Here is a 17,889-nt window from a genome sequence, read left to right as displayed (position 1 = left end):
CTTTTCTTCGACAGAATTGCCAGCGAGACATTAAGAGGCTACGCGAGCGAGAATTGTCACTCCAAGGCGACTTGGCGGCCGCCGGAAAGGAGATTCTTCGCCTGAGAGACTTATTGAAGGAGTACATGCCAAATTCTGTGGCGGATCCACATTCCATCTCGCCCATATAATTTCTAAAGTGGAATTTTCAGTGTTAAGAGGGAAAGAAAGATGATTGGAAGAACGGTAGAACACTAAAAACAGTGCTTAAATCATGGTTAAAAATGATATAAAATGCATAAATGTCAATTAACTGTTTAGATGATGAATTAGATATGTTTCCCGTTGATGAGAAAATTTATATAAGCATTTAGAGAAGGGCAAAGGGAGGAAGCATAACTTCTGTGCAATAAGATTTTATATAGAATCTTAAGGGAGAAAAAGTATTTTAGAAGAGAAGATATAATGAACTACAGTTTGACCACCTTTATCGTCAATTCTATCTGAGAGCTTAAGAAAATGTCTATATTTTGAATTTGAGAAAATATACTATTCTTAGCCCTAAAGGTATAGAGAATCCAAATATTACATGTTAACTGATATTTTACAATGAAATCTGATTGGACGAATGAATGAGTCTATAATAATAATATTTACCTATAGATAAGTGACTAATGAATTTTCACGATGATCGTAGAAATTTCTAAGCAGAATTTACCCACTAAATTAATTTAGAGAGGAAAAGGGGAGAAAACCTTTACTGCAAACCGACAATTTTTCACACCAATTTCACACTATATTTACGAAATACTATAAAGCCTATTTAAAATTAGTTAAGGATGACAAGTGAATTGAATTTTAAGGAAAATCATGCACATTTTTAGTAATTATATTATATTGTTACATGTATGAAATAAGAGACACTCTCTTTGTGTGTTGACAAAGCAAGGAAGAGAAAATTGAGAAGGAAATCAAATGAGAAACCAAAGTTTAACAAGAAAATGATTGAAAAAGAGTACAAGATTTATCAATGTTTATGGTGTTTGGTGGCTTTTCTCTCTCTTGCAAAATAAACCAATATTCTTTACATATGAATTACATCATCTGAAATAAGAAGCTCACATTTGGGGAGAGGCACTTTTTACCAGAAAACTTGATGACTCCCAATTTCAGGAGGTGAAAGAAAAGAGAGAATAGTAGAGAGGAAATATCTATAGAGATCTTGTATTAATTGTTTCACAAAAATTCTAATAAAAACCATGAAATGTGAAATGACTTCTCACTTAAGCGAGGACACAATCCTTAAGAGACTCTTAAGAGATCGTCTTTCTCTTCAAATTTTATTGTTACTCTTAACTCTATCGTACATCTTACGCTCTATACGGAAATTTCCAGATAATTCACTACCTTTCTAGATACAAACAATGCTTAATTTTGCTTCTAATGCTCCACCCATTTCGCTATTGCTGTTTTCGTCTATAATTTCCTCTTCAGCTTAAGGATATTTACATGAGCAGCGCTATTGAAAACAGGAATTTCTCCACCTTCACGACGCCACGACGACTCCCCAAAGCACCAGAATGCACTCCGGGACGATGGACAGGGCGCTGGAGTGGGAGAAGGGCTGCAGATTCCAGTCTGTATTGCGAAATGTGGCTGAGCTGTTGGCAAAGGATGCGCTCAGGTGATTTGGCTGATGATAGGCCAACAAGTCAACGGGTTTTGATTTATCTGCAAGTAATGAGAAGCTGTGAATTAACTCGATTGACAATTTAGTGGAGAATGTTGACATCTTACGATGAACTGAAATTATTTCTTCAGATTCACCCAAGGAGTTTTTTGCTATGCACTTATAAATGCCAAAGTCTGTTGCTTTAACCGGACGAATGACGAGCTTCATGATCACTTTGTAGACGTTTTCAAGCATCAATTGTTCGTAACTTCCGCCTGAAAAATGAATTACAATTTTAGTGAGACATGAAACACTGAAAAATTCAAGTTGATAAAATTGAAAAGTTCCATTACTGATCATTTTCCATTCATTGTATTCTATAGAAACATATTAAAATTTAAACAATGAAGAATGTTTTATTATGAAATAATATTGTTGTTCTCCGAATATTTTTTTTTACAGTAAAGAGTAAATCAAAATATTTTGTTGTCTTGAAAATTCTTGGAATTATTGAAATAAATATTGTCAAAAGTGTTTCGACACTTGGCTGTCTCAGTAAAAATGGAAAATCAATCATTTTCCAAAATTGAAAAAATGAAAACACTGAAAAAAATTACTGCAAAGAACGTCAGCTCGATTAACTCATATCAATCCCCGAGTCAATCTGTATAAAGTGCTTAAATTCAGGTCACCATAACTATATCTATCATGAAAGCTCAAAAGAGTTGAATTTCCCAGGCAGAAGAATTTCACGCTGAATCCAATCAAAGACCTGACCAAGTGTATTTTCATTATGCTCACCTTGCACAATATCTCCTTTGCCGCGGAGCCAATAATTCACCGAATTGGGGTGACTCTCTGTTATGCACTCGAGCGTGATTTTTTGGCCGATGGCGACAGAAAAGCTCTGATGTCTCACCCAAATTGTCGGCGGAACTGCCAAGAGACGTTGAAAGAACAAATTTCTCGGTGAAATATTCAAATTCAATCAAATCCAAATTAATTTCAACAGCAATTTTCCCACTCCCGTGATTTACTTCCTCATTGGCAAAATTGGATGGATTGCATGGCAATGTATCCCCAGGAATATATCAATCTATATTTTTGTGCAGCAATTTTCGTCATTTCCTATCTTCATATTCATTTAATTTCCAATGCGGTTCCCATTGGACCGTCACTGATGAGATGGATTTTCTTCTCACGCCCAGTCGCCGTAAATCCAATGAATCTCTTAAGTACAGCACGACGCGTCCGGTTAATCCAGAAACAGTGACGACAAAAAGTGCCCCATTCGCGGTGCCCGCGAGCTTTTCTCGCACTCCTGCCGAAATAAATTCAATTGATGGCACAAAGCGTGAAATGCACACCGATGGTGTGAGGTTGAACGTGGGAAGCTAGCGGCTATTATTCGATGAAATTGATTTTTCGCTTAATTCCAGAAACCTCTAATAACAACTTTTTATTTTTGTTTCATTTTCTTCTCACACCCCAGTTCGCGCTGTTCGCGGCGTGTCCACGGAATGTTGCAATTTGCCAGCCAATCGACAAGAAGCGTGATGAGGAAATGCTGTGCTTAAAATTCATCAATCTCCATGAAGGTACTCACAATTGACAATGACCATTATCCGCTTGCTCACCGTTGGCGGAATTCCGTTTGAGGCAATGCACAGATAAGCTCCCATGTGATGACGATTGACACGGGGAATCATGAGTGACGGTCCTTCGGCGCTGAAGACTGCCCAGAGTGCAAGCAATTGCAGAAGAAAGGAATGGGTTAATTCGCAAATCTCAGGCGATATTTCTTCTCTATATCTACTAAGCTCACTCTCTCTGCTGCCAACGGACAAAAGGGGTTTTCCTCGTTCGCGACGCCACGTGATCATCGGCTCTGGAGATCCCACGGCCGCACAGTTGAGACTGACATTGTAGCCTTCCCTCACGATCATGTCCTGGCTCGTCGGGTAGTCCAGAATGTCCGGGGGAACTGCAAATGAATGCGGAGTGATGCAACGATACAACAAATCAGCATTATTCCAGTCTCCATTATTGCCGTCTGCTCTCAAACAGTGCAAAGCCATCACACTCATTAGAGAGCAAATTGACTCAATTGCGGGCGGAATATGGAATTGAGAAAATCCCCGTGTCAATAAACTAATATCGCTCTGCAGAGGAGCTTCGCTGTGTAGACGGGAAAATCAATGCTGAGGCATTTTCACAATCCCCAGAAGCCGAAAGCCATGCAAAAGACTTTTGTGTGCCAGCAAATGCGCCACGAAGCCCATCTTGATTGAGTGTTGGTGGCGGAAATGGAATTTCATGACTTGTTTCATTTTCATTGCATTTAATTGACTGCCTTTTTCCCATGTTGTTCGCTCTCATGTATCGTGGAAATGTACATATTGCCCACGAGGAATATTTTCAGCAAAAATCATACCTTTTACATTTCCTTCTGCCCTTTTTTTTACTATTGTGTTGGAACCTCTGCAGAATTCTATTACGTTATTATTAGACATTTTAATAAATACATATGGGGTAAGTGCGAGGGCTTGAAGGAATTCTGACTATTTGTGTAGATGAATTTGGATTAGTGGTACTTTGGCGAAAAAATCCACGTCTAGAGAGGCACGAGAAGTGGCAAGAATGGGGGAGAAATGGTGGAGGAAAAAGGGAAAATTACACCGTCTACAAATAATATGTTGGTGAAAGTTGAGCGCGCTATTAAAGTGGCGCCCGTTGAGAATTGGTCACGCTTCTCATGTCAATTTTTACACTAACAATTCTCCTCATCATCCAGCACAAAAGCCAGACAGTCAGACCGCGACTTAGCCATTCACGAAACTTATCCCCTCATTTGAATATCTCCTCTCACTTTGTGCCCCTGATAGGCAAATTGACACAAAGTAGCAAATTGATCGTCAATCTCCAACCCTCAAGTGGCCACCCATTAAGCCACCTTGCCTGATTTTTTTATTGGCCCCGTTTCGAGGGAGAAGAAATGAACAATAAGATGTCATAAAATGGTTCGCGCAGCGAGCAGCAAAAAAGTGGCTCCAAAGCCTTTTATTAATACTAATAATAAAGCACTGTTTCAATTCATAACAATAAAGTCATTGGGGTGAAAGTCAATTATGGAGGAAATTTTCATTTTTATTCGAGGCCTCTCCCATACGGAGTTATTGGGCAATTAAATCTTGCTTTGGGAATTACTTAATTTAGGAATGTTTGTTTTATGTACAATCTAAGAATAAAAAAAAAGAATTGGTCCTTGCTGGAATAATTCATAAGGCAGATTTGAGGAAAATGATTTTCTGCTCACCCACAACATCCAAATATCCAACTTGGCTCTTCATCGGGTCTGTGTTTATTTGGCACATGTACCAGCCTCTGTCCGACTCCCGCACATCCTTAATCCTCAACTGCCAGATCCTGTTCTCCGTGTGCGTGATACCGATGCGGTGGTTCTTCGTGATCACCGTGGACTGAATGGTGAGGATGGTTTGCGTATCAACGCGCAAGAAGGCAACCTGAACCACAAAGCACGCATAAATACAAACAATACGCGCAAATATCGCCTCAAAATCACCTTGAAAGAAACCAAATCGTGAACGATACACGTCATTACTGCCTCTCGTCCGACAGGAACTGTGATGTTTGCAATCGGTGCACTAAAGCTAGGATCTCCTGCAAGGATTCCATTGAAGAAAAACAGGCTAATATGAAAATCAGAAAAGCTCTGAAAGCACCATAAATCCCACATGAAACTCAGGGGCGCGAGAAGAGCATGAAATTTATATCTCACGCCCGATTTAGCATATTTACACAATGATTCTCGACTCTGGCTCTCCTAAGCATAATTGCAACAATAAATGGCAAACATATGGTTCAGAGCTTGTTATTTCAATTCATTACACAATTTTCATTTTACAACTTGGCGCATCATTATATTATTGCCTCCCATCTTTTGGGGCAGAATTAAATGTTATTGTTGCAGCATTCATGCATAAAACTCTATGCTCTGCGATTTTCACCCACTCAATTTTAAAATATTCCAGGAATTAGGGAACTGAGGGGTGAACATGGATATTGGTTTCGGTATTTAATTTTGGTAAAACTTCTCTTGATACGTTATTACCCTTAATATATCCAGCAATTCAAAGTCTTTCTGATATAGCTAACTAGAAATTTTTAACGATGTGCCTCCACAACAACTGGGCACTCTCCTAATTTTCAGTGTTCTAAATTTTGTGAATCAATGGGCGGTATCCTTAAATTCAACACTTTTTAAAGTAAAATCCGATATAAACACTGCGAAATCTAGATATGTACATGAATACTTGTATCTGCGATGAATTGCAACCATTTCAAACCTTTATCATTAACTTTTTTTTCAATAGGTAACTGAGAATTCAAAGTGCACACTATTTTACAAAAATAGGTAAATACCCAATGGACTTTTATGTGCGTTCGCACGTAAAAAACATTCATCTGGAGATGAGAATTTTGCATGTTGTGATGCAACATTTTCATCAGGCTTTTTGATTGATGCTAAACTTTTAAATAATTGCCATGCTGCCAATGCAAATATTGAGGATTTTCTGAATGCAATCTATGCTAATTATTCCTCCCTGATACCCAGAACGCTTGGGCAAAAAATCACATAAATGTTTGCAGAAGAGATCAAAGAGATGTTTTATTTTTGCATCTCATTTACTTATGCACAACGAGGGTGTTTCTAATGTCACCAAAGCTTACTCTATTGCGCATCATCAGTTCGAAAAAGATGTGAATGTCACGAATAGGTCATGATTTACATTTATTGTGGTGGTATTTTTGCGTGAAGACACTTTCAATCAAATGTGTTAATTATTATGCAAATTATCGCGATAAGAAGAGTGACTTTTGGGGAATTTAAATGAGCATTTTGGCATGTTGTGGAATTGTCAATGGCCAAAGTTGCGAGACATTTAGCACAAGAAGTCACTCAAATTAGCCAAACAGAATGGCACGCGGTGGAACATTCCCTCAAGTAGTGTAAATTCTGCTCACAGAGCGTGTCTAATTTGACAATGGTGAGGAATTCTGGGCTCAGCCCAGATGAGGATCGCCACTGTGACTTGTTTAATTTGCTAATGAAACATGAATTTTCTCACACGTGTCGACTTTGCAGCCCTTCTGCCAATTTCTGAAAATCATCTCGCACCAATTTTACCAAAAATCAGATGCTTTTTTCCCAACCGCCCAATTAATTACTCTCCACCATGTGCAAATTAACACTTTTACTTGTGGCAAATTTCGGTGCTTTTTCTCTCCTGTAATTAAACAAAAGCTGAAGATGCCACAGCACAAAGGAGCGCGAGAGCGCCAACTAAAAATATTCAGGCAGACAATTGAATTTAATATAAATTGCGGGGGTGGGAAAATGGGAAGTGCTGAAAAGCAAAGTTTGCCAAAGTGCAATCATTTGGGCAAATGGCTTGCAATTTTAAAATGCGTGATCGAGAAGTTCCTAATTGTGCGCCATTATCGTGCTTTTCACGAATTGATTAGCGTGCAGAATGCAAATCGTGCCACTGAACAATTTTCACAAAAGCCTCACTTTCAACTTGCACTTGTGCCACTGGTATCAGTACTGAAGTGTCGGAATAGAGAAGCCACCAGACAGTTTAGGAGGACTTTCGCAAAACTTCCAGCGGGTGAATTTTGCTATGGTATTTCCCGAGGGGAGGAACACAATCGCAGAGCATTTAAAAATATCTGTAAATGCAGTAATTCGTTCACACTTTGTTTGCGGAAAGTAAACATTGTGACGACAAATCTTCCATTAAATAAACAAATCATTTGAGATTTTCAATTTGCGATTTATTATTTTGCAAATTATAATATATCCTAGTACTAAAGTGTTAAAATTTAATTAGATAAGATAGAGACACAACATTTCATGATAAATGTAATAATCAGTGGAATTGAAGTGCATTTGTGAAAACGTAAAATCTCTCGTTAAAATAACATGTGATAAACCATGCGAAAAATAAGGATGATTTCTCTATTCTCTTCTTCTTTTCCACCGCAAAAGTGCACTGGAAACATTATCCTTCAACATCAAAAGAAGCCTCTCCTGTGTAGTACAATAAAATGGGTAAAAAAAATAACTCACCAATTTGCCCAAGATACCAGCAATGTGTTCCGGTGAGTGATTTGAAAACAAATTGGGGGGCATTTGGAAAAAAAAATCCCTTATGAAATATTCCCTATCGCGGCGTTTTAATCTCAATCACGCGGCATGAATTATGCGTTTATTCCCTGATTCAAGTGAATTTAGCGATGGATATTCTCTACGATAAGGCATCCATTTTGCAACTATAAAATATCTTTTAATAAATATGCATCGTCCGGCTATTCCGTCTGCAGGGCGATTACAATGCAAATTATTGCATAAAGTCTTCACGGGCACATCAGCGATGTGGCAAATTAACATTCATCATTTATCATATACGATGAGGTGGAGAGGGATTGAGATATTCTGGCTTTTAATATACACTCGCTCCTCCCTCGAGTCGGTCAATTTCATGGATTTTCCAGCTTGTTGGGATGATTTAAGTGATTTGCATTTTTTCCACACCGCCCGAAGTGATATAACTCACAGCAATCTCGCGGGAAATTCCTCCACTTTGCCCCAAAACTACGCGATGATTTCTGTTGAAAAGAGCACCGCAAATCTGCAAATTTATTCAGTTAGTCACTCTCTTCCATGTAGTATCATGACTATATGTGAAAGTAATAAATCCTGGCATTTTGAAAAATCTAACAATTTTCCCACGCCGGGGAAGCACAAAAACGCCTCCCCATCCACGTTTGACGCTGCGAGAGAGGATATAAAATGCACACGCCAAAAAATGGGGAAATGAATTTTATTAAAAAAAAAAATCTATATGCGGAAAATTCTATATTGCAACACCGCACCTGAATAGCTTTGAGATTTTTCTCACGACTCTTCCCTCTCTTGGTTGGGGAAGAAATTGTATAAATTAAAAATTACATTGTAGGGCGACTATCACTTTTGCGAGATAGAATCGTGAATGAGTGGATAAAGAGTGGGTGGTCTGGTGGAATTCCGTCCACCAGTGAAATTGCATGGAGGTATTTAATAATTTTCATCACAACTCTTCGCTTTTACTGGAAACTCGCAAATGCATCTCATTCAGTGTTGAGGCGACTCTCAATTTCCGACAATATAAGTGTACATCAAGGAGTGAAGTTTTCGCCTATTTTCCACCCCGGAAATCTTTATCAATAAGTGACTGCGATTTAAGGGAAAAATACTCTCAAGTTAGAGAGATTTTTATTCTAGAATCGCGACAACTTCTCACGAGTAATTTGCCTTAATAAATAAATCAATGCAAACCCACAGACGTTGCGTGTTTCTTTCATTTTGCCACAATCGTCAATTTTTCTCCCCTTTCGCTCCCCAATATTAAAATACCCAACTATCGCAGGGAAGGTCTCTGAAATCCGCCAAAAAGTCCCCCCAAGGCGAGAGCGCAAATCAATGGCAGTGGAAGAAAAACACGTGGTGAATAAATACGTGGCAATAAGGCAGTGAAAATGACTCCCCAAAGTCGCTAAATTACTATTTAATTTGCAGCTGAGTCATTTGATATTTCTCTAAGGTGATTCTGCCCACCAAAAATATAACCACCCACCCCTTAATTTGCACCCATCAATTTCCACTGAGAAAATACACGTCCTAGACGAGGCACAAATAAGCTGCAATGTAAGGATTTTTCTCACCCTCACGCAAAGAGCGAATAAATGTAATTTCTTCCACCACTCCGTGCCATCCTCATGGCAAACAATAAATTTCAAATATCATAATAATAAAAAATAATATTGTCCTATCAACATTAAATGAAAAGGCAGCAAAGTGACATTTTAACTTTTCCTTATGTCGCCTCTCATGACACTTTCGTCCCACAAAATTATTACACCGTTTAGCAGTAAAGTGTCGAGCAAATATTCCCTTTTTGCGCATCCCCAGCAAATTAGATGCATCATCGGGACAGTTTCTCCAAATGACAACCAAGAAAAATAACATCCAGATGCACCATTAGTACTTATGAATTTATGATATTGCAGATTAACTGAGCTCTGTGCCAATGAAAACCTTAAATGCCAAGTCATTTGCTCTTTGATACTCTTCGCAGGATTGACATTAAGTCCAATAGACCAGGGGGGAGAAGTGGGTGTGACGAGTTGGTGAAGAGAAGATAAGAGATCTTCTTTAAACGTTCACATGAGGATTAAAACATGAAGTGCAATTTGCTTGTCTAATAGAATTCAAGCTCATGACTGCGATTTGATCCCATAATATGCTTCAACTATAATATTTCTGAATCTAGTCGATTCTAAATCATTTATCTGTCACCTTTCCAACTTTGTTAGAAGTATTTTTCACTCTAAAGGATTTTGCTGACTGCTTCTTCCGCCTCATCTTAATTTACAAACATCTCTTAATTATGCAATTAGCAGGAAAATGACGAGATTTCACGAATTATGGTGAAAAACAGTCTCGAAAATATAGCCAAAGACTCAGCAAAGGAAGATTCTTCACATAATTTCGCTTCTTACAAGAGTGACTTTCTTACACACAGTGTGGAACTTCTTTCAGGTAAATTAAGTACAACTTTTGATCGATGATCACCTCAATTCTCTTACAACAGAAACAATATAATAAGCTGTAATTATTGTGATTTGACTCCGTGTGAGGTTACACACAGTGTGGACAATGTTCTCTGTATGTGTTGAGAGTATTATTTTAATATACGCGTGAGGAGAGGAGGGAAGGTGAAAGGCAAATCAGGAGAAGAGGTTGAAGGAATTATGGTCGTTATGTAATAATATTCTTAAGTGAGCACGCGGAGAAGTCAAATAGTGAGAAAATGGCAGGGAGAGGACTTGAGAAATATCATTAGGCCAGAGGAGAAAGGCCCAGACTGAAGATTGAGGCGTGTGCTTGCGGGACATGTGAGGGGCAATAGGTTGACGAGAGGGCGACACGATACTTCCCCAGCGCGCCAAAAGAGCCAAAGGAGCAATAATAGTGGTCACCAGAAAGCAAATACTACAATGAGTGAAAGAAAGTCCCCAACACAGAGCTAGTATTTTCATACATATGTGCCTTTGTGGCAATTTCTGAATTGTGCGCCGTGTAATTTCAATGTTGCATGTTCGCTGCTTAGACGTCGATCGAATCAAATATTATTTACTAACTTTGCAGGCGGTATTATTAGAAATGGCGGGAGATTTGAATCAGAAACCACCCCCACTTTCGGAATCAATTTTTCAAGACATTTTCACAATTAGCCATCAACTCCGAGTGTGGTTTCCTTCTGTCGCCCCTGAAGCAAAGAAAGATTTATTATTCTCTGTTTTCCCCTAACAAACATGATGTTTTTAAATGCAATATTAAATCCCTGTTCGCATTGCGATAACTTCAATTAATATCAAGTAATTGTTTGTATTTAATTCAATTGGCACATGTGAAAAAATAACCCATAAATTACCAATCTTTTCATGTACAAATTCAACCATATTGCAGTATGAATTTCCAATTTTTCCCCGACAAAGTTTGTTGTGTGAATGAGAAAAAATAACCATTTGAAGTTGAACTGCATGAGAATGTGTTCCGGGATATTGTCAACAGGATGCCAATCCTAATTAAGTGGCTGCAACTCTGTTAACTGGAGAGGTTTGTGTCGAGAAACATCTTCCAATTCCGCTTGAGTTTGATCAAAATAATCCCATGGCTTACACCCACTCCCGCTAAAAGATATGAGAGATGCAACTCCTGTGAGATTTTTATTTGTCAACCCTGCACCTCTCGCGTCAATAAACACACTTCCCTATGCAATGCTTCTAGTTTTTTCTCCCGCAGCTTTGTATATTCGTTGGATGTTTGGGTAAATCTTGAAATTGACGTTGACGGCTTTTAAGCTTTCCCACTCGTTCAATATTTAACAATCAATTCATTGAAAGGCACTTGCATTTTTAACCCAACAGGAAATATTCTCAATAAGTATATAGAAAATACCGAGTATTTGCTCTGGGAAAAGTGCATTGAAATCTTTCACAGAAATGACTATTCATGCGTGCATTTAAGCTGAAGAGCGACTCGAGGATTTTGTTAAATGACAATTTAGAAAATACAGTCTTGAACTGTGTGACCAAAAGCTCTTTAACGAAACAATATCACTTTGTCTAATCCTAAAGATAATTTGCACAAACAATGGAACTTAACATGTAATAATGTTGCATTGTTTCATCCTAAAATTAATGATGAATTAAAAGAAAGAAATGGGAAAAATTCTGCAATATTTTCCCCATTTTGAGACTCTGGTCAAGTCAATCAATTAGACAACATTTATCAAGAACAAACATGTAAATATAGTGGCGGCAATTTGGTCAAAATCATCGAAAGAGCAACAATTTTCTGTCTGCCCAGGGAAAGTGCGAGTCGATGTGAGAAAGAGGGTGGAAAAGTGAAAAATAGATAATTAGACAGAGCCCAAATTGATTTCGAGTGTCTCCAGTACATGCTAATTACTTACAAGACTGCCTCAATAAACAACCCTCATTTCAATACACTGCCCACAATCACATTATCCACGCACATGCTTTATATTCACCCCCGTTGAGTCGAGTGTGGTGAAAAGAAATCATTTCTTTCCATGGCAAAAATCCTTAATACTTTTCTCTCGTGCATATCGTGGTTGAAAGTGAATTTTGACTGACGCCAAAATGATACTTTGAAACGAATTGCTCCATATTTCAGCGAAGAAAGTTCATGACATTTGAAGAAATGATTCGCCTCGGCATTTCATTCTTTCCAATTCCTCAAAAATCACTCAACATCGCGGCTATTTTCCTCTGTTGACCCCCGTGGGCGCCCTTCTCGTCGAATTACAACCCCATATTATGTGGTTGTGCGCCACAAAAGCCCTCTGCACAGTGTTTGCAGTGTTTAATGTAGTTCAGAGGAACAAGTGTGTGATTTCTGTGCTCCTCTTCTATCTAATTTCTGGGCAGGAAGAGGATCGTGGAGCGTTAGAGGGCATTCAAGTACAGCCATCGGGTTGGCTGAGGTGGTTTCACTGATGGAAAACTACATTTATAGAAATTCAATTGAATCATGAACACTCTTGCTGTACACATGCTACTTGATGCAGTGTAGATTTCTTGGAATTTCACCGCCAAAGTTCACCCACAATGTGAATGCTAAAAGTCAAACTGAATACATTCAATTCACTCAACAACAATGCTTCTGGTAAAATACATTTTGTAACACGGGAAGGTTGGATTATTATATATAATTTGAGAAAATTGCCAAAAAATGGATAAAACTGCTGAACAACTTGCCATTTATGTCAGGAGTTGCGACAATTACTTCCTGCAAAGCTATAAATAGTAGGGATATTGACAGAAATTTCATCCTTTGACTGCTGGGTCGCCTCAAATCAATGTCTGTCCACAAATCACACATTAATCAATCTCATCTAAATCGAGAAAGTGCCACTTGAGAACGCGGGAAGTCGCTGTTCGCACCCTGTCGACCTGTTTCCAGTATTTCCCAACGAAAGTTCATTCACTAACTGAATCTCAAAATTAATAAACAGTCACGGTGAACCCTTCGCGTGGCTCCCAGTTGTCAGAATCGCATGCGCCACTTTCGAGTTCAACCGATAAAGCATTTCAATTCACAAAACAGCAAATCCCATGGAGGAAAACCATCCACCTCCACAAATCTTCCCCATAATATCATAATTGGTCATTTCTTCTTTCATGCCAAGGAGTATGGCGAGGAAGATTGAAAAAGCTGCACGGCGAATCACTTCGGAGTATCAATTATTCATGGCCCAGAATGTCTGTCGTCACCCCTCAACCCCCAGTGAGGCAGCCGGTGAGTGATTTAAAATGGAAATTAGCAATTAATAACCTAATCATATGATTCCTTTTCATCTCGCGACTCTTCACGCGAATCGATTATGATTTCATAATTCAATTTGCACCTCAAAACAATACTGACGATACCTTGGAGCATTCGCACATGCAACACTCTTTGCAGGCTCGCGAGCGGGGAGAGCAAATAAAAATCTTTAAAGCATCTGCGAATGACAAATAACCCCCAATCTATTTTCCCCGAGCCAAGAGCAAGCGAATAACAAGCAAATTCAAATGGTTCAAACAATCATGAGCTAATTAGAGGGGGCAACGAGTCGGAAGATAGCAATGTCAGCAAGAAACTCTTTTTGCGCCACCCACCAAAACTTCCCTCTGCTCAGCAGCAAACTCCTACTGACCCTCAAATTCGCACAAATTGCCAATTAAACGACAATAACTAGACAACGACTTTTCTTCAATTGATAACTAAGTTTATCTCAGTGGAAGGTTTTAGTAAATAAGTCATGAATTATCATTCTGTACAGACAAATTGGGATGAAACAAAGTGCGTAAAATCATGTGGAATGGTTTTGCCCCTTGAATTGGTGTGAAAGGCAGAGCTTTGAGTACTAAATAGCAAAGCTTCATACCAATTTTCATTTGAATTTTCTGTGTGTTTAGAACAAGGGAAAGTCACGTGTCCTGAATGTTTTGATGAGCTTTCCTGAGCTTTCGGAAAGGAAATATCATATAGAGAGCTGTTCATTTGAAATCATTGTTTGTTTCAAATTCAATCGTTACAACTTAAAAGATTTCATGATTGTAGCATACTAATGGAGTAGAGGAAAGAAAACTTTAGGCCACTACACTCGTATAATTCTCACTGATGTTTTATAGAATATATGTATGAAAACCTAATCTTCAGCTCGAAAATTGAATTTTTGGTTTTTACACAATTTGCAATTATTCAAATTCAACAGATGACAAATGAAGAGACAATGTGGCCTTAAGAAAGAAGAACATTTACTCAGAGAAAGAGTGAAGGCGATTCTTCTGAAGTCGAGGGGAGAGCGTGAGCGCCGATGCAAGTAGAGGCAAAAGAATTTACGTGGTCAAAATCTCCCACCCAAGACAATACATAAATCGGAAGATCAGGACAAATACCTGAAGTACTGCAGCACAAGTGAGATTCAGCTGTGACCTGCTTAATATATAACATAATAAATTCATATACACTCTATCGTATATGAAATTGGCCCTCAGCAGAGCTGCTCGTGTGAGAGACACTGTGAGTGAGTGATATACGGTCAAAGAATAAGATTTAAGGATGTGTTTTAAGAAGAGAATAATGCCGTAATAAAAGACGAGGGGTAGACCACAGTTGCTGGAGGCCAAAATATCATTTCCATACCCTCCACTATAAACTCAATTACACTACGCTACGTGGAAATTCTCCCCGGTCTCAAGGATCTCTCCACCTACGTGATGAATTGGAGCGGAAGCCGAAAGAACTGGGTGAGTGGGGATTCTGGAGGGGCTCCTCGATGGGGTTATCGATGAAATTCTCTGTGTAATTATCTCTGGGAAAATTGTACAACAACATCAATTCATTCTCGCTCCATATGATATGTGTGGGAATAAATCGAGTGGAGTGTAAAAAGATTGGAAAAACTTTTTCCCCCCTCCCGCAAATGCCGCAGAAACCAACAAAAGTATATAAGTAATGTAATCAATTTATTAAGTCCTATATCTGTTCCCAACGTCTCTCAGTGCAATCTAATAAGTTTCACTCTATGGTTTTATTTCTTTCACCCTCCATCTATCCGCATATTCCGCAGCATCCCTCGCAAGCCAATACACTCGCCCGCCCACCGTTGATAAGGCGCCAAGCGGGGGCGGACGAGGGAATTCCTTTCCTTCCGCATTACATAATATTCGATTTAATGACATCTTCATCTCGCATCGGAATCGTTTAATTTTCCACGGGGAGAAAAATGCCCCTTGCCATTTGTTCTTGGAATTTAAAGGTACGGACGGTCGGTGGGGCGCTAAGAGAAAAATGTTGCAGTGCTCCGGAGCATTCTCTCTCTCTCACCCTGTGTTTTGCTACAAGAAAATATCTTGCTAGTGGAATTGGGACAGGTGGCTTGCCGAATCATAAATCTTAAAAGTCCCTGTGGACCGAAACTCTTTCCATAAAATGCTATTTTACCGAAATGATCGGTATTCTCTCACCATTCTTCCCACTCCCACACTATTACATGTATTCTCATGGATATTTAGGGCGTTTTGTGTCCATTTTCAGGGTAGAATTATTATTAATTTACAAGGGGACTTGTGGACTGTTCTTAGAGCGACGTGACAATGCTCTCTCTTTCTCATGCTCATCATTTTTTCCCGTCACAGTGCAAGTGGAAGAAAATGGAAATCTCCATACAACGCCTATGTCTCACGTTGAGACATTGATTTAAGATTTACACGTCTTTTTCTGCTCCACTCCTCCCGCCCTTGTACTTCCGTGTTATGAATTTCAATATGGAATGTATAGAAAATTTATGGTAAAAAATATCGAACACGATTGTCTTCAATTTTTCTCCTGAAATATTTATAGCGTCTCACCGTCAAGTTTATTCCACTCTCTCACCGCCTCTCAATCCTATTAGGGTTTTATATTAAAGTTTAGGCCGTTTAGGCGTGCTTTCGCACTCAATGTGGCTGGGATTTCTCCAGATTTCGCCGCACAGACGTAAAGATTTCTCACCAAATCAGCCCTAATATTGCATTCCTCACCTGGTCAGGTGGGGCGGAGTGTGGAAATGGAACAAAGGCGGCCGCGGGAAAAGCCAGGGGATGACTTGAAAATTCAACAACACAATTGAGGCGCCTCTATATCGTTTATCATCATGAATTTCAATGTTCCGAAGCAAGCGGACGCCTTTTTGCCACCATTCTCCTGTGCTTTTCATTTGAATATTTTTAAATTCAATAATTTGCTATTACTCCCAACTCAGCATCTGGATATTTCCATCTCGCCACCCGATATGTGCGGCGCACGGAATCAAGTGCAAAGAAAGCTGGAAAAAGTGCTTCTGCTCTCCATTCAATTTCCATAATTTCTCATGCGACGAGTGTTGAGAATGTTTGGGTGAGATGTGGATGCCTTTCAGTCACTTGGCGCTCTCGCAATTCCTTCCTCGCATATATATTTTTTCCACACACGCCGACAATGCTGCGTCCCCAGCTCATAAAGCTGACGTCCCAGCAGTCAGTATCGGTTCGCTGTGACAGGCAGAAAGGATGGAAATATCCAATAAATAGCACGATCTCTAGATATATGATGTATCGATAAGCCGTCAAACGGATGTTGATAACTTTCCCTACGAATGCGAAAAAGGGGGGCCACGAGAGATAGAGGGAAATCTTTTCTATATGTGTAATTCCTGTCACATATGTAGAAAACATTGGAATTCCTCTTCGGTATGATAAAAAGGGCGCAGAGAAAAGGAGGGAAACACACTAACGAATGACACCCTCTCTCGCTCTCTTTGCATGGCATTATGTGTAATGAACCCAAAAGTCTCGTAAGCACTTTTTTGCCAGACACCCTTTTTGCAACCCTCCACCAGACGATAGATATAGCATTACATCCATGATGCCTAATAACGTAAATTTTTATTTAATTCCACGTCTCTATGGGATCATTCATCGACAATCTACGCAATTTGTGGGAATTTTCTACTCTATGAGTAAGTAATTCAATTTAGGGAATCACACGAGGTGTGCTTCAGCTTTTAAGCTGAAGTCAAATGGAAGAAATTGGACAAATCGACACACTTATCATACATTCTGATAGGAATACCCAGAGAAAAGATAGGGAGAAGAAATAAGAACAAGCGAAGAGCTGATGGAAAACACGCAACAAATTATTCATCAAAGAAAAATGAAGAAATGACAATAGAAGCATTTCAAAATTCTAATAGTTAAAGTCTAGCTAAAGTAAGTTAAAATCTTTTCACAAATATTCTAAGATCTATCCTCAGATTTTCTACTAGGGATTGTGAATTACGTTTGAGGTTGCGAAGATTGCGTTCTCTGTGAATCGTGATTGCGCGACATGGTTACTCCTTTGCTATAAACTGATCGATACTTTTTGTTAGGTAAAAGTGGCGGATTTTAAGGTCACGCTTATAATTTAATCTATTGAAAATATTCTCAATATATTGCATTGTTAATATTACAATAGTTTGTACAGAATTTAAAGTTCGCTAAAAGGTTGAACTATTAATTTCCTCGCAAAATTGCTT

The 17,889-nt window shown here is 38.9% G+C and overlaps 2 protein-coding genes across 9 annotated transcripts in view; one reads left to right on the top strand and one right to left on the bottom strand.

Moving 5' to 3' along the window:
• Nucleotides 1-1,244, top strand: part of LOC132262886 (rap1 GTPase-activating protein 1) — a 43,496-nt gene extending 42,252 nt beyond the window's left edge. For all 8 annotated transcript variants that reach the window (XM_059762350.1, XM_059762351.1, XM_059762352.1 and 5 more), the window contains one exon: nucleotides 15-1,244. In XM_059762350.1, the coding sequence (XP_059618333.1) occupies nucleotides 15-170 (156 nt within the window). In that variant the 3' untranslated portion in view covers nucleotides 171-1,244. The remainder of the gene's footprint in view (nucleotides 1-14) is intronic.
• Nucleotides 1,245-1,312: 68 nt separating this feature from the next.
• LOC132262120 (neurotrimin-like) lies at nucleotides 1,313-13,227 on the bottom strand. The gene is made up of 8 exons (XM_059761260.1): nucleotides 13,064-13,227; nucleotides 5,235-5,332; nucleotides 4,968-5,175; nucleotides 3,477-3,635; nucleotides 3,258-3,386; nucleotides 2,453-2,587; nucleotides 1,777-1,926; nucleotides 1,313-1,710 (listed from the first exon to the last, which is right to left on the bottom strand). Exons 1-8 carry the CDS (start codon nucleotides 13,185-13,187, stop codon nucleotides 1,526-1,528), a joined length of 1,188 nt encoding a protein of 395 aa, XP_059617243.1. The 5' UTR covers nucleotides 13,188-13,227; the 3' UTR covers nucleotides 1,313-1,525.
• Between the last annotated feature and the right edge of the window lie 4,662 nt (nucleotides 13,228-17,889).

The sequence above is a fragment of the Phlebotomus argentipes genome, unplaced genomic scaffold (assembly GCF_947086385.1).
Source record: "Phlebotomus argentipes unplaced genomic scaffold, Phlebotomus argentipes genome assembly contig_15, whole genome shotgun sequence".
Taxonomy (NCBI): domain Eukaryota; kingdom Metazoa; phylum Arthropoda; class Insecta; order Diptera; family Psychodidae; genus Phlebotomus; species Phlebotomus argentipes.
Note: the sequence above shows the minus strand (reverse complement) of the source record. Positions and strands in the feature narration are given on the sequence as shown.

Bases quoted from the DNA above. Each gene is read 5' to 3' on its own strand.
- LOC132262120 (XM_059761260.1), bottom strand. From the start codon at position 13,187: ATGTGTGATTTGTGGACAGACATTGATTTGAGGCGACCCAGCAGTCAA. The intron at 5,333-13,063 runs GCAAGTTGTTCA...GAATCCTTGCAG, and splicing joins CGCAACTCCTGACATAAATG to GAGATCCTAGCTTTAGTGCA. The intron at 3,636-4,967 runs GTGAGCAGAAAA...ATTCATTTGCAG, and splicing joins TGGATATTTGGATGTTGTGG to TTCCCCCGGACATTCTGGAC.